The sequence below is a fragment of the Talpa occidentalis genome, unplaced genomic scaffold (assembly GCF_014898055.3).
Source record: "Talpa occidentalis isolate TD23 unplaced genomic scaffold, MPIMG_talOcc4v2.1 talOcc4.17, whole genome shotgun sequence".
Taxonomy (NCBI): Eukaryota; Metazoa; Chordata; class Mammalia; order Eulipotyphla; family Talpidae; genus Talpa; species Talpa occidentalis.
Window position 1 is genome coordinate 55,299,890 of NW_023601754.1, and position 18,301 is coordinate 55,318,190.

Consider the following 18,301-nt stretch of genomic DNA (forward strand, 5'->3'; position numbering starts at 1 on the left):
CGGGCGGGGCGGGGGCTGTCCTGGGGGAGGGGGCGGCGGGGAAGGGGCGGGCTGGGGCTGCTCCCTGAGCGAGGCGGGTTCGAGAGCCCTGGAGGGAGGTTTGGGGTGCCGGCGGCTGTCCGCGGACGGCCCGGAGTAGCATGCCCGAAGGTTGCGGGGCGGCCCGGGCGATGCCGGGAATGACATTTCTGGGCGACGCGGTGGGATTCCCGGGGGCCCGGGGTTCAGACGTGACTGTGCCAGACGGAAGTCCGGGGGCTTGAGCTAGGGAGGGTCCAGGTCCGGGGCGACTTTCCAGGGTGCGTAAAGCGAGGGCCCGGGACTCCCCGACGCGTCCGGGGACCTGGCGACGGGCGAGTGTCCAGGACGCGGCGCCGGGGGACCCTGGCCCGGCGCCGGGAGGCGGCTCCGGCGGCGCCGCGGGGGACCGGGCGGGGGCCTGCGGCCGGCCGGAGGCGGAGAAGCGGGGGGTCGGGGTCCCTCCCCCCTGGCGCGGGCTCAGGAATCCGCCGCGGGGCGGGCGGAGGCGCCGGGGTGGGCCGCGCGGCGGGCGGGGGGCGCTTCCTGGGGCCGCGCGTCCAGGGAGCTGCGCCGCGCCGGGCCGGGCCGTCTGCCGCGGGCACTGCCGGAGCCGCCGAGCCGCGCGGGCCTCGGGCCTCGGGGGCGTCGCGGGCCCAAGTGAGTGACCGTCCGCGGGGGAGGGCGCGGGCCGGAGTCTCGGCCCGGGCGGCGTCAGCTCGCAGCCCGAGGCCCGCGCTCCGCGGCCGGCGCCACTGCGGGAGCGGGCGGGGGCGGGGCGGCCGGGCCGGTGGGCCGCGAACCCCGGCCGGTGGGAGAAGTGGGCCCGCGGCCTTGAGGGGCTCCGGACCCCAGTCTCGGTCCTGCGCGGGAGGCGGCGGGGTCAGCGCGCTCAGTCCTGGCACTGGGCACGGGGGTTGCCGTGGCAGAGGAGCCCGGACCTCTGCCCACCACCTCCCAAACCTAGGATGCTCCCCTGTGCCTCCTGCCTCCCGGGGTCTCGACTGCTTTGGGCGCTGCTGCTGTTGCTCTTGGGGGCAGCCTCACCCCAGGATTCGGAGGAGCCGGACAGCTACACGGTGGGGACAGTGGGACGACTCACCCCTCCTGGGCAGGGCAGGGGCAGGGAGACCAGGCTCCCGGGGTGGGTGGGAAGACTCTCCCCTCCCCTGGTTGGCGCAGCAGCTGGGGGCCATTGTTTGGAGCAGGCCAGGAGGGTGGCGAGGCTCAGGCCCTGGTGTTGGCCTGGCCAGTTGGAGGGGCCTGGGGGTGACCACTGACCCCCTTCTGGCCACTTCTAGGAATGCACAGATGGCTACGAGTGGGACCCTGACAGCCAGCACTGCCGGGGTGAGTGTGCTGGGGAGGCTGACCCCCCACTCCAGGAACAGGAAGGGGATTGACGCTTCCCAAGGACAACCCCACCTCCCAGGGCTGCAGCCGGACCCAATGGCTTGTCTTCTGCCAGCTCTGGTTCTCTGGGGGCCAGCTCAGCAGGGGTGGAGAAGCCATCCAGGCCCCACCCCGGCAGAGAAACCCAGGGAGCCCTACCCCCACCCCTATAAGCAAGAGAGCAACTGGGGATGGCTGGAGGGCTGGGTCCTGACACCTCCTTGCAGCCCCACTCCTGTGCGGCTCTGCCAGCGTCCCTGAGGGCAGCCCCCCGGGGTGGGCATGTCAGGCCTGGGCTGCATATCAGGCCTGGGCTGAGTCAGGGCCAGGGCTTTGGACAGGGATAGAGACCCACTTGGGGGCAGGAGAATGAGAGTGACTGTGGGAACCCTGCTGCTCCCTGCCCCCCACCCCCACCCCATTAGCCCTCACAGACCCTGGGAGGGCTGCTGGGCAGAGTCTCAGCTTGTTGAGCAGGGAGGGAAGGCCTTGCTGGGTCCCATTGCTTAGAGAAGGCCAAGCTGGGTTCCAGCCCCAGAGACGGGCTGTGCCCAGCAGGCCCCTCTCTGTAGATGTCAACGAGTGCTTGACCATCCCCGAGGCCTGCAAGGGGGAGATGAAATGCATCAACCACTACGGGGGCTACTTGTGCCTGCCCCGCTCAGCTGCTGTCATCAACGACCTGCATGGCGAGGGGCCCCCACCACCGGTGCCCCCAGCTCAGCACCCCAACCCCTGCCCTCCAGGCTATGAGCCTGATGAGCAAGAGAGCTGTGTGGGTGAGTGGGGGCCGCCCCAGCCCGAGGCGGTTAGTTTTCCAACCAAATTTCTCTTACTCTGTCTCAACTCACACCTCATATTCCTCCCTAGTTCAAAAGGGTCCTCCTGGGGCCCCTGGGCCAGGTCTCATTCTGTGGGGGGCCTGCCATGGGTGACCCCAGCTCTGTCCCCGGGACCCTCCTCCCCATTGCTGCTGACACTGCAGAAGCTCTGCCTCAGCCCACTGCCCCCTTCCCGCTCTGGACCTCACCCCTGGATCCCCAGGGATGGTCCCCACTCCAACTCACCTCCAGGCTTCCTTCCAGTCCCCTGCCACCTCTGATCTATCACCACACACAGCGGGTATGTGTGCTGGTGGTGGGGTTCCTGCCTAGCCTGGTCCAGCCCGGCCCCCAAGACACGGGTAAAACTATGACTGGTGAGGGCATGAGCCCCACCTGGCTTGAGCTCCCCCTGACTCCTGCCTTGAAGGAGGAAAGGGACCTGTAATTAGCACTCCTTGGGGGCTGGGCGAGGCTTTGTAGCCTGTGCTTTCCTGGTGTGGGGTCTCATGAGTTAGGGGTACCTCCCTCTCCCGTGCCTCCCAGGCTGGTGGGGTATTATTCGTGTTTTGGGGAGGGTCTAATTCACATGCCTGTTTTGGGGGTACCAGTCACCCATGTGCTCCTGAGTGGTACTCGGCCTGTGTCCTCCCACACCGGGGCATCACCCTGGCAGCCCCTGGGCTGTTCGGTGGGTGCTGACTGGCCTCTCCCGCAGATGTGGACGAGTGTGCCCAGGCCCTGCACGACTGCCGGCCCAGCCAGGAGTGCCACAACCTGCCCGGCTCCTACCAGTGCACCTGCCCCGACGGCTACAGGAAGATCGGGCCCGAGTGTGTGGGTGAGTCCCAGGAGGGGCCTCTCTGCAACCTGCGCTGGCCTGGCCTGGCTCTCACCCTGGGACCCCGGCACCTGAACCCCCATATCACGCCTGGGTTTCACGCCAGCGCCTGCCACCTGTGTCCTCCCGTCACGAGATACAGGACTGTATGGGGGGGGCCCGGTTGACCTGGCCCAGGCCAGCCCCAGATACCCCCAGACATGGCTTATGGGGCCTCGAGTCCCACCTGCCCTCTGCCCTCCCCCCAGATATAGATGAGTGTCGCTACCGCTACTGCCAGCACCGCTGCGTGAACCTGCCTGGCTCCTTCCGCTGCCAGTGCGAGCCCGGCTTCCAGCTGGGGCCCAACAACCGCTCCTGTGTGGGTGAGGCGGGGCCAGGCCGGGCTCCTGGGTCCTGGGCAGGGTGGCGGGGTGGGGATACCCTTCCTGACCAGCCCGGATGAAGCGGGACTCGGGGCTGCTCCTCTGCTTTCACCCCTCCCATTTTTCCTGGCATCCCCAGATGTGAACGAGTGTGACATGGGGGCCCCGTGTGAGCAGCGTTGCTTCAACTCCTATGGGACCTTTCTGTGTCGCTGCCACCAGGGCTACGAGCTGCACCGGGATGGCTTCTCCTGCAGCGGTGAGGACCCCTCCCAGCCCCACGCGTGTTCCTCCTTTGCCCTGGCATCGTGCGGGGCTCCTGCCTCTCAGTCTCCATTTGCTGCCTCGTGCCAGTCCATCCCGCACCCCGTGGCTCCTGTGGACTCGGGTCCTTGCTGGCCGAGGGGCACTCGCAGATCTGCCCACCAGGCTGGTGGGGAAGGCACGAGGGGGCAGTTAGGAAGGAGACTGAGCCAGGATGTGGGAGCCCCCTTCCCTGGGCGTGTAAAGGGGGTTGTGAGGATTTCGTGGAAATGATTGGACTGTCGAGTCCCAGGCCACACGCTTCAGTGAGCTACCATTCGTCGGCGCCTGCGCTGAGCAGCGCGCGCCCCTACACACTGGCCTCTTTTAATTCTGCCAAAAAACCTATGAGGTAAGTATGATTTTCTCCTTCCTCTGCAAAATGAGGACAGTAATATCTCCCTTGAGGTTTGTTGGGAGGATAGGAAAAAAAAAAAAAAGAGCATAAAGTCCTGGATAAGTGGTGACTTTCCCCACTCAGCGAGAGGTTAAGTGACCTGCCCAAGGTCATACAGCTAAGCCGAGGGGGACCACGGGCTCCATCTGCGTTAACCGGCGTGTGACCTGTTCCTGTGCCATGTCAGCTGGCCACGCTACCTGCTGATGTCATGCTTGCCGCCAAGAATCACAGTACCTGGCACAGAGCTAGGCAGCCGAGGCGACCACAGTAGGGAGCCGGGCTCCTGCCCCAAGGGGTCCCTGGTGGCAGGGAACTGTGCTTGGGCTGATGATTTGCAGCAATTGGACAAGTATTGAGGATCACAGCAATCTGGGTCCTCAAGGCTCATCTCATCTAAGCCGCTCATTTTGTTGACAGGGAAAACTGAGGGCCCCCAAACCCGGTCACAGCAGGGTTTGGAGCCAAGACTCCAAATTCCCAGTGTTTTCTTTCTTTCTTTTTTTAAATTTACGCATACAAGAACTGGGGTACAGGCCAGAGGTGTGGGGGGTGAAAGGATTCACCAGAGACAGAGTGGGGAGCAGAACAGGCAGATCTACTGAAATCCACTGCTGAGGGGAGCAGCGGGGAGACAGGAGAGGTCTGCTGCGCCCTGCGGGTAGCTCCCTGGCCGTGCATTGAACTCGTGCCGCAGAGCCTGGGGACAGCTTCATCATGCTGCGTCTTAATCCCTGCGCCACCAGGGAGGCCCCTCCCAGTGCTTTCATTTAGTATCATTTAATAACCCTGGGCCACAGAGAGGGGTCTGTAAGCTGGGCAGCCTGGACAGAACTTCCTTTGAATCCTCTGTCCCCCAGGTGAACTTTGTTGGGGGGGTCAGTCCTCCATCTCCCCACATTGAGCTTAACAGGGGCCGTCCTCTCTGAGTAAGGGAGAGGGCCTGCATTGAGGGGCTCGCCCACCCCGACTCTTGCGCAGATATTGACGAGTGCAGCTACTCCAGTTACCTTTGCCAGTACCGCTGCGTCAACGAGCCCGGCCGCTTCTCCTGCCACTGTCCGCAGGGCTACCAGCTGCTGGCCACCCGCCTCTGCCAAGGTACGGGATGCCCGCGGGGGTCAGGGGGGTGCAGGGGTTGGTGGCCTGGCTGCTGGGCTCCAGCTCCCGTCCCCTGGCCCAGACATTGACGAATGCGAGTCGGGCGAGCACCAGTGCTCCGAGGCCCAAACCTGCGTCAACTTCCATGGGGGCTACCGCTGCGTGGACACCAACCGCTGCGTGGAGCCCTATGTCCAGGTGTCTGACAAGTGAGTCCGCGGGAGGCCGGGCGCCCGCGGGAACTACAACTCCCAGAGGGCTCTGCGGCGGGCCGGTCGGCGGGCCGGCGAGGGGGCGTAGGAAGGGGTGGGCGCGGTGTCACGGTTGGATGGGGAGGAGCCTTTTGGGGGTCCCTAATTTGGGGGCCCAGGCCTCATTCGCGTCCCCATCCCGGGGCCCGCAGCCGCTGTCTCTGCCCGGCCTCCAACCCCCTGTGCCGGGAGCAGCCCTCGTCCATCGTGCACCGCTACATGAGCATCACCTCCGAGCGGAGCGTGCCGGCCGACGTGTTCCAGATCCAGGCCACCTCGGTCTACCCCGGCGCCTACAACGCCTTTCAGATCCGCGCCGGAAACTCGCAGGAGGACTTCTACATTAGGGTAAGACTTTCCCCTAACCCCACCCCTCGACCCACGGGCTGAATCCAAAACTGAATTCCGGAAACCTTGGCGGTGGCGGAGGGGGTGAGGCCACGCGCCCGCCTCTTCCCCAGGCCCCACCCCCGAGGCGGGGCTCCCGCAGAAAGGTAGGGGTGTCCCAAATCCCCTTGGTGCACACGTAGATTGTTAAATGCGATTCTGAGGAGGCAGAGGGACGCCGGGTTCGAGTCCCGGTGCTGGCCTGGGTGTCTGGCGTCAGCTTTTTTACCCGGTAAACAAGGGGATGGCGGGAGAGGCGTTCCCGGCAAACACGCCCGAGTCGGGGAAGGACAGGCAAGTGGCGCTGGGCCTTGAAGAGAGGTAGCAACCGTCTGCTGGGGCCTGGGTGGGAGACTCCAGCTCAGCAGGCAGAGCTACGGGGAGTGAGGGGTGCAGCCGCGCCTCAGACAGAGCAGTGCAAGGGGCTGGTGGCAGTGCTGTTTTTTTCTTTCCGAAATTGAAGTTGAGGGGGCGTTGGCCTGCTGCAGGTCCCCAAAGGCCCCACCACTCCGGAGAGCCTCACACTTGGCCTTAAATCATCAGCTGACGCTGGTTAGACAAATGCGTTGACTGGAATGCTCGGGAGGTTCCCGAGCCCGATGCGAGTCTGGGCTCATGAGTGGGGCTCAGATTCTCACCACCTCACAGCCAACGGGTAGCTGGGGCAGGGAGGTGACGCGGGGGTTGGATCCTGGCACACGGTGATAGGCTCCATGTGTCCCCCACCCACTGTGCCCTGCAGCAAATCAACAACGTCAGCGCCATGCTGGTCCTCGCCCGGCCGGTGACGGGCCCCCGGGAGTACGTGCTGGACCTCGAGATGGTTACCATGAACTCCCTCATGAGCTACCGGGCCAGCTCCGTACTGAGACTCACCGTCTTCGTGGGGGCCTACACCTTCTGAGAATGGGTGGGGGACCCGTCAGGGAGGGGGAGGTGCCCTGCAGCCCAGGAGCTTGGGGCTCAGGGATGACTGTGTTCTGCTAAAAGGAAAGACGCTGTTGTGAAGGGTAGAGAGAAAGGCAATAAAGGGAGAAAGAAGGAGTCCTGGTGGCTGAGGGGGGACACTGTAGTGAGCCCCAGACTGGGGAAGGGGCCTGCTTGCGGGAGGTAGGCCAAGTCCACTTAAAGGGGGGTATTTTCTGCTCAGGCAGAAAGAGCCCATGGATGGGACCCAGTGGGGGTCACTCCCCAGGCCAAGGGTGTCAGAACTGCCCCACCAGGAAGAGGTCATGAGGCTGTGGACTCCAGGCTTCCAAGCAAAAATCTGGGCCTGGCTGGTTTGCAGGGGGGTCGGGAACAGCGCTTTACAGCTGCAGGGGTTCCTGGCTTCCAATTCTCAGTTGGCATCAAGCCATCAATTTGGACAAACCCTAGTAGCTTCCCAGGCCTCATTTTGCCATCCGTCACACAAGATGGCTAGACTGTTAGTGCTTTTCAAACTTGTCTTTTCCAAGCTCTAGAATGTCTTGTTAAAGGAAATTTCTATTTCCCCAGGGACCATCTGATGACATAAAGTAGATTCAAAGTTGCAATGCCTCAGACTCCATCTGCCTGGCGTCTCTGCTCCACCAGGGAACCCCAGGGTTCTGAGGTGCTCAGTTTAAAATCTAAGGGAAATGATGGCCTCCCCCAATCCTGTCTGGGAGTTTTATACAGCCTCCAGGGCCTGGCGTCTCCACCATGACACGCAGGCTGCGGACACCAAAATTTTTATTATATCCCAAAAGATTCTGGTTAAAAGGCTGTCTAGCCTGTGTGGGGGAGGCAAGGCCGGGCAGAGCTCAGGTCAGGGGGCCTCGGGTGCAGTAGAGCTGGGACAAGGTCCTGCTCAGAGCGGGCCCCAGATTCCTGTGCGAAGAAAGAGGCTGGTGAGGTCAGGCCCCCCAGGGCAGCACTGCCCTTCCCACCACATTCCGCCCCTTGCCCTCACCTCTGCAGGCGCCCACACTTGATGGTGCTCAGCATCGCCTCCTGCTCCTGGGGGGTGGCACAGGCGTCATAGGCGGCCAGGAGGCTGGGGGTGGGGAGGAGTATTTGAGTTTTTACGGCTGCTGGTCCAGTCTGAGTGACCTGGGCCGGCATCATGAGGACCAGCAGGAAGGGGCTGGGCAGGAAGGAGCCAGCCAGGGGGGCTGGTGGGTGGGGTCTTATTTCCTGAGCCTGGCATTCAGGGCCCGGTTCCATCCTGCTCACCCTCCCTTCCTGCAGGAGTCCTGGGGCAGAGCCAGCAAATGCTCTCCACGCCTGGCCGTTCTTGGCCCAGTCTTCCCGGCCCAAATCCCTGCCCCAGGAAGCCTCTGCTGCACAGGTAGCATGGTTCCTTTCCTTCTGTGGCCTCCCCCAATGTCCCTGTGCCCCATCTCCGTGCGCTACCTGGCTCTGTCATTTCTTGTGATGTCCAGAAGGCTCCCCAAGCGCTACTTGTGCTAAATTCCATCAGGGAGGGCAGAGGGGGCTCTGCTGGGGCTTACCTGGCAGGGGTGCTGTACCGGTCCACCAAGGCGGCTGCCTTCTCCCCACTCACTCCACGCACCTGCATCAGCTGCCGGGCAAACACGTCTCGCACTGACTGGGCCTGGAGTTGGGAGGACTATTTTAGGGGTGGCCCGGAGCTGGGAGGACCAGCGGTGTGGACTGGGGCTGGGCTATAGGAGATGCTGCCGCGCAGAGGAGGTACCTTGTTCTTGATCGCTCCCGCGTTGAAGTCATTGAAGGTGAGGAGTGAGCAGAGAGGATTTGGTGAAGGCCCAGCCCCAGATTCAGGGTCCCCTGAGGTTCCCCAGGGGCGACTTCGTAGTGTGTGGCCCTGAGGGAAGAGGGAGCTGATACCAACCCAGAACTCCAGGGGACAACCCTGGCCAGTTCCTGTCTGGAACTAGGCCTTGGTGGGTTGGCCTGAGAAACAGGTCTTACTCACCTTGCCTGCCTTGGGGGAATGCAAGGCCCAGCAAAGGAGGTAGCATCAGGCAGGTGTACCTGCTCACCTCGTACAGTCTCTGCAGGCCCCGTGTCAAGAGGGCCAGGTAGGCGGCTGACTCCTTAATGTCGGCCGTGCGTTTCACGAAGAAGCCGTCGATGATCTAGAAAAGAGGATGTGAGGTGGGGATGTGGTTCCTGGCTTGGGCCACAGACCACAGGGCTCTGGCCCACCCGGGGTTAAGTTAACCAGCTCCAGCTCACCTGCGTGTTGGTGACAGCCTGCAGCAGCGTGCTCTCGGGGAGGCTGAGGTGGTGTGCTGAGCCGTGCTCCTCCACCAGGTACACTCGGCGCCTCAGGCCGCAGCGCTTTAGCCGGAACTGGAGAGGCAACAGGGGCATGGGGGTGTCAGGCAGGATGTCAACGGGCGAGTCACAGGCCTCCCTTGTCCCACCCGTTGCCTCCAACTCCTCCCCAAACTCGGAGGGGCCTCCATGCCTTTGCTCTCGCTGTTGCTCTGGCGTGGAAGCCAGTTTTAGCGCCAGTTCCTAAAGTGATACTTCACTTTATTTGAGGTAATGTGGGTGGCGCCCATTCCTCAAGGTCCCCCTTGGCCTGTATGTGGTCTCTCTGACCATGGGGTCAGCCCAGTAGCCACCTAGATCGACCACGTCGGCTTCTCTCCTGAAGACAGAGCCTTATTTGCTCCAGGCTGTAGGGCTGACTCTCAGGAATGTCTAACACACTGCTCGCCCCAGTTTAGACTCCTTGCACTTAGGCTGCATCTGGCCTAAGTGCCTGCAGGGTCTGAATTGGGGCTGCCTGGAGCCTGAATTGGGGCTCTATGGGAGTGTGGCTGGTGTCCCCAGGAGCTCCGCCCCCAGGCCCTCCAGAAGTGCCCAGGGATTCCCTGTGGGAGAGAGGCGGGGCCGTAAAGAACCTTCTGCTCTCGGAAGCGGCCGTCGATGATGCTGCTGCACAGGTCGTCTAGCCGCTTGCGCTCCACGATGTGGTCCAGGACCAGCTCCACGGGGCTCGCTGCCAAGAGGCCGAGAAAGGTTCCCTGGGCTCGAGTCCGGGCTCACACCCCCTGGACACCCACCATCTGCCCATGCCCCTTACCTGGGTCTCCGGGCCTGGTCTCCTGTGCCACCCACACGAAGTCCCCCACGTGCAGCTTGCGCACCGAGTGGCTCACGTGCAGCCGCTGTAGCTCCCGAAGCAGCTCCGGCCTGTGCCCGGCCCTGAGGTTGCGACATGGAGGGCTGAGGTCAGGGCAGACCAGCGCCACCACTTGGATCCTCCCTCACTCTCCACCTCACTTACCCCTTGGCCTCCCCGATGTCCACACACAAGAGCACCCTGTACTCGCCAGGGCCCAGCTCTAGTGCCGGCGGCGGGATGCTCGCTTCACTGGCATTGCTGGGTGGGGAGAAGGTTGGTGCGCGTGAGGCCCGAGTCTTCCGGGCCAGGCTGTTCCCTCCATAACCCTAAGAGGTGGGGCAGCCACGGCTTCGCTGTAGCTGATGGAGATAGGGGTAGGGGTGGGGGTTGGCCTCATGTCCCCATCCCTTGCTCACAGCTCAGCTGAGGTGGCTCCTGGCGCTTCAGGCTCCTCCCCAGGGGGCTCCTCTGGCCTGCTGCCTACATTCAGCAAGCTCAGGCCCTCTGACTCTGCCAGCCTCTGGGCCAGCTCCAGGCCCTCCGGGGTCAGGGAGTACCTGGTGGATGAACACAAATCTCCTTCTTCACTCCCACATGGCACGTTCTCCTGCCTGTTCCCAGCTAGGCTGGCTTCACCACCTGCCTTGGCAATGCTGCGTAAACAAGTCCAGAGGCTCCGGCCCACCCCCTTGCCAGGTTCTTGCCCCAAATGAGGGGAGGGGGTGAGATGTCCAAGACAAGCTCCCGTGTCCTTATCAAAGCCTTTCTTCTGTTCCTTCCCCATCTGTGGCTTCCCTTGTTCCCTCCCAGCCACTCATCTCTTAGAGTCTCCAACAGGCAGCTCCTGGCATGGGCCTCCATTCCCTAGCCCCAGCAGAATGAGGCCTGGGACTGCCAGGTGACTGCAGCGTCCTCTCCCTGCCTTTGGTGCCTCTTGTAGTTGGCCTCACCTGGCTGGCTGATGTGTCCTGAGGACCAGGTTCCTGTGGAGGAGGGAGCGGAGGGCTGGCCAGGGTCGCGCACTCCCAGAGGCCACCTGTGCATGGGGACGAGACCCATAGAGGCTACGTGTTAACAGCCTGTGTCCCAAGCCTGTCCCCAAAAAGTGCGGTCTCAGGGTCAGATCAGAACCACTGGGGTGCGGGCCTCCACCTTTGTGCTCACCTTGGGAGCCTTCTGGGCACATCGCTGCAGCAGTTCCTCCTTGGTTAGGTAGGCATGGCCGCCAGGAGTCTGAAACCAAGGTGGAAGTGACAGCAGGGAGGGCCAGTGCCTGGGCCAGCCCCCCACTGGGCGCCAGCACTCACCAGGTGCTCCCTGTAGAGCAGCAGCAGCAGTGCTCGGGCTCCTGAGTGCCGAGCCGGCCAGTAGCTGCCGGCGCTGCCTCGCCTGGCCTGGGTCGGAACCTAAAAGGTACAGGGGGGCTTTGAACCCAAAGCCAGGCCGCCATTGCACCACAGGTAGAGTCCTTACCCTATGTGGTCACATGGGGATCACACAGAGCTGCCTCTCAGGGTCCTTGTCTAAACACCAGGTGACAAAAAATCTGTAACGCCGGGATGGTGCTTGCAGGGTGGGGACGGTGGTGGGATGGGGGTGCACGAGCTGCTGATTCAGTCTCAGATCTACCCCCCACTGCAGATAAGGTGTAGCCTAAGCAAACTCAGTAAGTACAACCCCCGCTACAGCTTACTGGGCTTGGTCCCCTAAAACGTTTGAACTCTCGACCGACCCTGTAATGAATCCCTACACAGGTGACACAGTACCAAAGGGAGTAAGTCATTTGCCCAAGACCAGCTGTTGCTGGTGGGGAGATGTGGTTGCAGGCCTGCTAAATCCCCTAATCCAAAAAACCGTTCCCGCTGCTCCCAACTTGCTCTTCTACTCCCCTTTGCCCCTCCTCACTGGCACGGGAGGGTCCTGGACTTCGGCAGGTGGTCCTTCTGGGCCTGGACTCTTCGTACCAGACGGTGAACCTGGGACACGGTCACCTGCAGAGAGAGAAGGTCAGCCCCTGGCCGCTAGGAACCCAGCAGGCGCAGGGTCTGCGATGCAGCCCGCTCAGGTGGTAGGTGACAGCTGCGAGGCTCTGGGGCCTGCCACTCAGCCCGAGGGCACCCTGCCACACCCACTGGAGTGAGAAGCCTGAGACCAAGAACTCCCGACGGCTTAGAGGCTGCACCTGGGGGAGGCGCCACGGCCCAGCGACCCCAGCCTCCCGGGGCCGGCGCTCACCGCCTGAGGCTTGGTGCTGCTGCAGGCGCTGGTCCAGCATGCGGCAGAGCCCGTCTCCGAAGTGCTGCAGGATCTTTGCCTCCTTGCCGCTGCGCAGGGGCAGGGGGTACCGCCGCAGGGAGCGCAGGGCCTGGCGGGGGCGGGGGATACCGAGCCAGATGAGGGAGGGTCTGGTCGTCCGGCGGCTCGGCCGGGACGTGCCCGGCGGGCTCGCTCCGCACCCACCTTCTGAAATACGAAGCGCGTGCGCCGCCCCCTGCTGGCCGCCTCGTCCCGCCACTCGGCCAGCCAGCGCGCGAAGAGCGGGTTGGGGCTCGCCGGCAGCGGGCGTTTCCGGCCCAGGCGCGCCGGCGCCGCCATGGGCCGCAGGCCGGGTCCTCGGGCGCCTCACGCCGGCGGGACTGGCCGCCGCCAGCGCTGGAGACGGGGCGCGAACACCTGGCTCGGGCGGGTCCGCTCCCGTCACGTGGGCCCGGCGGGCACCGAGCAGAGCGCGCCCGCCCGCCCCTGCCCCGCTCCGGGGCCGGTGCCGAGCTCGCCCGCGGCCCCGCCCGCCTCCCAGCAGCCGCCCGGGACAGCCCTGACGGCGCCCCACGCTGGCCCGGCGGCCTCGCCCGCCCCTTCCTCCCGCCCGCCGGAGAGCGGGCTCCTCCGTTCAGGGAGGCGCCACAGCGCCCCCCGCGGCTGGGAGGCCGCCCGGGGCGCGCGCTCCCGAGGAGGGACGGTCCAGCCCCGGGGGCTGAAGCGAGGCCGGGCCCGAGGGGCGGGGCGCGTGGGGCTCGCGGCGCGGGGTAACTGCACGCGGGCCCCGGGGGGGCGCAGGGGCCGAGCGCAGCGGTGGAGCGGGAGGAACGGCAGAGCCTCGGAGGAAATGGTGATCCCGAGCGCAGGCAGGGGGCAGCCCGCGAGGTCGGGGGCGCGCAGGGAGGTGGAGGTGGGACGGGGAGGCGGACGGCGGGGGCGGAGCCAGGCGGCGGCGCCGGGCATCCCGGCCGGCGGGCGGGGCCGGAGATGGGCACGACGTGGGCTTCGGGCGCGCAGGCCGGGGCCCAGCAGCCCGTCCGAGGTGGACCGGGAGGCGGCGCGGCCGTTCCTGGGGCTCGGCGGAGGCGCGGAGCCCGGGGAGGTTTAGCGTGACGGTCACGCGGAGGCGGCCCGCGCCGAGGCTCCCAGATCGGGGCGCGAGCCGCCCGCCGCCGCCGCGGAAGCCGGGAGGCGCGGACCCGAGGCCGCTCCCCCCGAGAGGCGGGACGGCGCCCCCGGCCCCCCCGGCGCCAGCCCGCGGCCCCGGCCGCCTGGAGCCGGCTCCCGCCCGCCGCTGCCTTATAAGGCGTCCCCAGCGGGCGCCCGCGCCGGCCCCGCCCCCGCCCGGCTCTTGCCCTAATAAGGACATCTAGGGCGCCCGCGGCCGGCGGCGGGGGCGCGTCTCCAGGCGACCGCGGGGCCCCCCGCCCCTCCGCGTTGCTCTGAGAAACTCGCAGGCTCGAGAAAGGCGGCGGCGCCGCCTCCCTCCTGGCAGGGTCGCCGGCGGAAGGTGGGGGACGAGCGGCGGCCTCCCCCGGGGGTAACCCGGGGGGGGGGGGTTGGCGGGGCGTCCCCGACTACAACCCCCGGCGTGCTCCGCGGGCGTGAAAACCTGGGCTCCGGCGCCCGCTTCGCTCCCTCGGCGCCCTCGGCCCCGCTGACGGCCCGTCTCGCCCGGCGGCGTCCGGCCGCGGCCAACGCTCAGGCCGAGGGCGTCTTCCCGGAGCGCCCGCCCCCGCGTCTCGTAGAAGCCGAGTCCCCGGCGCTGTGTCTCGCCCGTGCAGACGCCGGGCGAGCGGCGGGCTGAGCGTCAGCTCGAGGACGGGACGCGCGTCCAGCCCAGAGCCTTCCCCGTCGGTGCCGGCGGCGGCGAGGAGGAGGCCCGCGCGCGCCTCTTTATTGCCTCGCGCGACTCTGCCCGACATTTGTCAAACAAGCATGAAACTTTCCGAGGCCTCCGCGTCGCTCTTCCTCGCGGTCTCCCCCCAACCTAGTGGATCAGGGCCGCGCTGGGAGCCGCGGACCCTCCCCGTCCCAGGGCTGGGTTCCAGCGGCTCCGATGCAGGAGAACAAAATGCGAGCTCCCTGGAAAACCTCCGGCCCGGGGCTGCAGACAGCGCAGGCGGCCGTTAGGAAAACGGCCTGGCCCCGGGGTACAGCGGCGAGAAGTCGGGGCTCATTCCCGGGTCTGGTCCGCGAGCGCGGGGCGGGGCTCAGCTCGCAGCGTTTCCTGGGGCCCCGGCCAATGGGCGGCCTCCCCGCGCCGAGGCCCCGCCCCGCGCGGACTACACTCCCGGCATGCACCGCGGCCCGGGAGGCCGGCGCCAGCCGACCCCGTTACTCCAGCTAGCGCGAGACGGCGCAGGGCCCGCGGACTCCATCTCCCGTCGGCCCGCGCGGAGGGCGCCGGAAGCCCGCCCCGCCCCTCATTGTGCGGCTCCTACTAAACGGAAGGGGCCGGGAGAGGCCGCGTTCAGTCGGAATCCGGCAGCGGCGGTAGCGGCTCTCGCCTCTTCAGGGTCTCCTCGCGCTCTCCCTTTCGCTTCCGGAAACATGGTGAGCGGGAGGCCGCGGCGCCCGCGGGGAGGCGGCTGCGAGTCGGCCGAGTGCGCGCGGGGGAATGGGGCATCGGCGTCGGCACCCCCGCGCCCCGGGCGGGGTGAGGGTCTCGCGCGGAGGGGCGGGCGGTGCCGGGACGCGCGTGCGCGCCCGCGGGCGTCGGAGAGGCCGCTCGGACGTCGCGCGCGCGCCCCCGGCCAGCCTTCCCCTCCCCCACCCCGCCGCCGCGCCCGCGCCGACACCGGCCGTGGGGGAGGGGTCCGGGGCGCGCGCCCGCCCGCCCCTCGCGAGCCGCCGCGCCGCGCGCCGCTGCGGGGGCCGGAGCCAGTCGGGGCGCGGGCGCGCGCTCGGCGGGAGCACGCGCCGTCCAGCCCCGGCCCGGGGGCGGCGAAGGCGCAGCGCGCGAGCGTTGTAGCGCGCGCCCCACCCAAGGGCTGTTCCCGGCTCCGCGTCATCCTCCCTCGGCGGCCGGGCCGCTCGCGGGAGCAGGTGGCCGGGGGTGCCTGCGCGCGGGGCGGCGGGGTCCGGGCGCGGACGCCCGGGGGGCTCGGGGCTGGCCCCGCGCGCGCGGCCGCCGAATGGCGAGGAGCCCTCGAGCCGCCTGCGTTCCCCCGCGGTGCACCCGGCAGCGGCTGCGACGGCGCCGGCAGCTGGCGCGCGCGCCCGCCCCGGCCTGGCCGCTGGGCCCGAGGCGCTGGGGGAGCGGGGCCCGGCTTTCCCGGATGGGGCCCGCGGGCGGAGCCGAGTTTAGGGAAGTGACCCCGGCCGGCACCGCCCGGAAACCACCCCACCCCCTGTTGGGGCCGGCGGGCTCCGTGGACTGAAGGCCTCGGCCCGCGGGAGAGGGTGATCCCCGGAAGATGCAGCGTTTTTGGGGGGCTGGGCATGGCCCCCCCCAGGGGGCGCTGCCTGTGGGTGCTCGTTCTCTCGGGGAGGGGGCCCGGCCCTGACGATCTCCCCGCCTGCTCCGGAAGCGGCCGGTCACGTGGCCAGCTTCCTCTGCAGTTCCGGGAGGGGGGGCGCGACGGATTTTCGCCGTGGATCAGTCGTGCCCTTTCCTGGCCGGGGTGTCCCCTGACACGGTTCACAGTAGAAGAGTTAAGATTTCTCGAGGACCGCGGGCACTGGTGTTCGGTCGGTTAACTTCCGTCGGCGATCTGCGGGCTTCTGCGTTCCCCGGGAATGTGAGTTGTCAGGGTCCTAATTAGGGGTTGTGCTTCTTGCCCTGGTGGAGGAAGACTCTAGCAGACACGAGGCTAGTTGGTGTGATAACTGCATCGAGCAGCTGTGACGGAATTACTGTAACTGCTGACGCCGTTGGCTGCACCGTGTGGCATTGTGGGGTCCTTGTTCTCAGTTTCTGAAGGAGGGCTTCGACGTGGGTGCCCGGGTTCCCATCTCCCTGCTGTGAAGTTGTGAATCGGCTCTTTAACTCAAAAGTTGAGGTTTAGTACTGTGGGTAGGAAACAAGTCAGTAGCTCTTGGACTCTTGTCAATTCAGGCTTCACACCTCAGAGCTCTGCTGCTCACAGGTCTTCAGCTTCTAGTTGCTTGTATGAAGTGCCAGGGTGTGGGCATGATGGTGGATTGGGTGATGGGATCAGGGTCTTTTCTGTGATTGCCATTGTGGGGCTGTGCCTCATCTGCTCCTTGGACGGTGGTTTGGGTGGGAAGAGTCACCTGTTTTGGGAAGGGGATTTATGATCTTTGGGGACTGGTATTTGTCGGCGTCCAGGTGGATCTCTTAAGAAAGCAAAGGAGAGATTTGAGGGGGACCCAGAAAACTCAAGAGGTGCATGTGGCTCATCCCTAGGCTTCCGGCGTGGCTGTGTCCGATGGCGTCATCAAGGTGTTTAACGACATGAAGGTGCGTAAGTCCTCGACCCCGGAGGAGGTGAAGAAGCGCAAGAAGGCCGTGCTCTTCTGCCTGAGCGAGGACAAGAAGAACATCATCCTGGAGGAGGGCAAGGAAATCCTGGTAGGAGACGTGGGCCAGACTGTGGACGACCCCTACGCCACCTTTGTCAAGATGCTGCCAGACAAGGACTGCCGCTACGCCCTCTATGACGCAACCTACGAGACCAAGGAGAGCAAGAAGGAGGACCTGGTATTCATCTTTTGGTGAGCGTCTTGGAGGGACAAGTGTGACAAGTGCCTGTAGCGAGGGGCCCAGTGAAGGTTTGTGCCGGGCCGGTGAGGGGCTCCTGGCTTCACCTGGGGCCGAGGTAGGTTAGACTTGGGGGTGAGACTTCGTTGCAGCTCCTCTAACTCTGTTTCTCTCTAGGGCCCCCGAGTGTGCACCCCTTAAGAGCAAAATGATCTATGCCAGCTCCAAGGATGCCATCAAGAAGAAGCTGACGGGTAAGGGGCCAGCGTTAGTGCAACTGTGTGCTGCCCTCTGCTCGGGCCTGGGCTTCGGGGTGGGGGGTGGTGTGGCAGAGGGTCCCTCCCCTACTCTTCCCTGCCAGCTGGAGGGTAACCATGTCCATTCCATCTGTTCTGATTGGCGCCTTCCCAGCCACAAACTGTACCGCCCATCCCAGTGCTTCCTGCTCACAGATGCTCCCCTTGCTCCCCACAGGGATCAAGCATGAATTACAAGCAAACTGCTATGAGGAGGTCAAGGACCGCTGCACCCTGGCAGAGAAGCTGGGGGGTAGCGCCGTCATCTCCCTGGAGGGCAAGCCTTTGTGAGCCCCCTCCAGCCCCCTGCTTGGAGCATCTGGCAGCCCCAGACCTGCCCACGGGGTTTGTGGGCTGCCCCCTTCCTGCCAGACCGGAGGGGCTGGGGGGACCCCAGCAGGGGGAGGGCAATCCCTTCACCCAATTGCCAAACAGACCCCCCACCCCCGGACCTCCCTCTCCCTCCATCCCTGACGGATCTGGCCTTCCCAAATCGCTTTTGATCTTCTGATTCCTCTTGGGTTGAAGCAGACCAAGTTTCCCTCCAAGCGTTTCTGTTGAAGGGACCTGTGTTTTTTTTTTTAACGACACCCCAGCCCTCACCTGTTTCTCCCCCTTCCCATGCTGCCAACTTCTAACCGCAATAGTGACTGTGCTTGTCTGTTTAGTTTTGTGTGTAAGTGGATGTTGTGGAGATGACCCCCCCCCCCCACGCCGCCTGGTTCCCCTCCCTGGACAAGTAAGGGACCGTCAATTAAAAAAGAAAAACTCATATGACAATAAAGAGGTTCTCTAATGGGATGTTTGTTTCAGGGTTGGGGCCCAGGGGACCTTGCAGGGCGGGTATGCTGGGAGAAGGAGCATCTCTTCCCCATGCCCTACCTCCAGCCAGCCCCCACATGACCTCGTCTGGCCCCGGTGATTGGCTGACCCTCTTGGCCACTCAGACTTCCTGGGTGGTGCCTCTGTTGGAACCACAGGAGCTGTTCAGGAGGTAGTCGTGCCGGGGTGTGCCTGCTGCTGGCTACAGGGGGCCCTGGGTAGAAGTGCCTTCGTGCTAGAACCACTTCTGTAGCCTCAATCTGGGGGGCAGTTGGGCGGTGAGGGCATTTTCTGATAA

At 65.4% G+C, this 18,301-nt stretch overlaps 3 protein-coding genes across 5 annotated transcripts; 2 read left to right on the plus strand and 1 right to left on the minus strand.

The window, feature by feature from the left end:
- Window positions 1-628: 628 nt before the first annotated feature.
- On the plus strand, window positions 629-7,607 carry EFEMP2 (EGF containing fibulin extracellular matrix protein 2). The gene is made up of 11 exons (XM_037517553.2): window positions 629-678; window positions 986-1,097; window positions 1,320-1,368; window positions 1,983-2,189; window positions 2,950-3,072; window positions 3,321-3,437; window positions 3,577-3,696; window positions 5,119-5,238; window positions 5,321-5,447; window positions 5,642-5,837; window positions 6,619-7,607. Exons 2-11 carry the CDS (start codon window positions 987-989, stop codon window positions 6,778-6,780), a joined length of 1,332 nt encoding a protein of 443 aa, XP_037373450.1. The 5' UTR covers window positions 629-678; window position 986; the 3' UTR covers window positions 6,781-7,607.
- Window positions 5,916-12,555, minus strand: MUS81 (MUS81 structure-specific endonuclease subunit). 2 transcript variants are annotated; one of them, XM_037517551.2, is made up of 16 exons: window positions 12,421-12,555; window positions 12,196-12,325; window positions 11,866-11,951; window positions 11,268-11,366; window positions 11,125-11,193; window positions 10,911-10,996; window positions 10,377-10,517; window positions 10,123-10,218; window positions 9,919-10,040; window positions 9,737-9,834; window positions 9,060-9,176; window positions 8,864-8,959; window positions 8,557-8,685; window positions 8,351-8,454; window positions 7,810-7,893; window positions 5,916-7,727 (listed from the first exon to the last, which is right to left on the minus strand). In XM_037517551.2, the coding sequence occupies exons 1-16, from the start codon at window positions 12,553-12,555 to the stop codon at window positions 7,661-7,663; spliced, it is 1,659 nt and encodes a 552-aa protein (XP_037373448.1). In that variant the 3' UTR covers window positions 5,916-7,660. The 2 variants fall into 2 exon arrangements, with proteins under 2 accessions (XP_037373448.1, XP_037373449.1); XM_037517552.2 differs by lacking the exons at window positions 5,916-7,727; window positions 7,810-7,893; window positions 8,351-8,454 and having other exon boundaries at window positions 8,598-8,685; window positions 8,797-8,959.
- A 454-nt stretch (window positions 12,556-13,009) lies between these two features.
- CFL1 (cofilin 1) lies at window positions 13,010-17,996 on the plus strand. 2 transcript variants are annotated; one of them, XM_037517558.2, is made up of 4 exons: window positions 13,010-13,069; window positions 16,592-16,899; window positions 17,063-17,139; window positions 17,360-17,996. In XM_037517558.2, the coding sequence occupies exons 1-4, from the start codon at window positions 13,067-13,069 to the stop codon at window positions 17,470-17,472; spliced, it is 501 nt and encodes a 166-aa protein (XP_037373455.1). In that variant the 5' UTR covers window positions 13,010-13,066; the 3' UTR covers window positions 17,473-17,996. The 2 variants fall into 2 exon arrangements, with proteins under 2 accessions (XP_037373455.1, XP_037373454.1); XM_037517557.2 differs by lacking the exon at window positions 13,010-13,069 and adding an exon at window positions 14,662-14,775.
- The last annotated feature ends 305 nt before the right edge of the window (window positions 17,997-18,301 follow it).

Coding starts and splice junctions, on each gene's coding strand:
- EFEMP2 (XM_037517553.2), top strand. CDS start 987: ATGCTCCCCTGTGCCTCCTGCCTCCCGGGGTCTCGACTGCTTTGGGCG. Junction 1,098..1,319: donor AGGAGCCGGACAGCTACACG/GTGGGGACAGTG, acceptor GGCCACTTCTAG/GAATGCACAGATGGCTACGA. Junction 5,838..6,618: donor AGGAGGACTTCTACATTAGG/GTAAGACTTTCC, acceptor TGTGCCCTGCAG/CAAATCAACAACGTCAGCGC.
- CFL1 (XM_037517558.2), top strand. Junction 16,900..17,062: donor GACCTGGTATTCATCTTTTG/GTGAGCGTCTTG, acceptor GTTTCTCTCTAG/GGCCCCCGAGTGTGCACCCC. Junction 17,140..17,359: donor CATCAAGAAGAAGCTGACGG/GTAAGGGGCCAG, acceptor TGCTCCCCACAG/GGATCAAGCATGAATTACAA.
- MUS81 (XM_037517551.2), bottom strand. CDS start 12,555: ATGGCGGCGCCGGCGCGCCTGGGCCGGAAACGCCCGCTGCCGGCGAGC. Junction 11,367..11,865: donor TCCAGGACCCTCCCGTGCCA/GTGAGGAGGGGC, acceptor TGTACCTTTTAG/GTTCCGACCCAGGCCAGGCG. Junction 7,894..8,350: donor CGGTACAGCACCCCTGCCAG/GTAAGCCCCAGC, acceptor CCCCACCCCCAG/CCTCCTGGCCGCCTATGACG.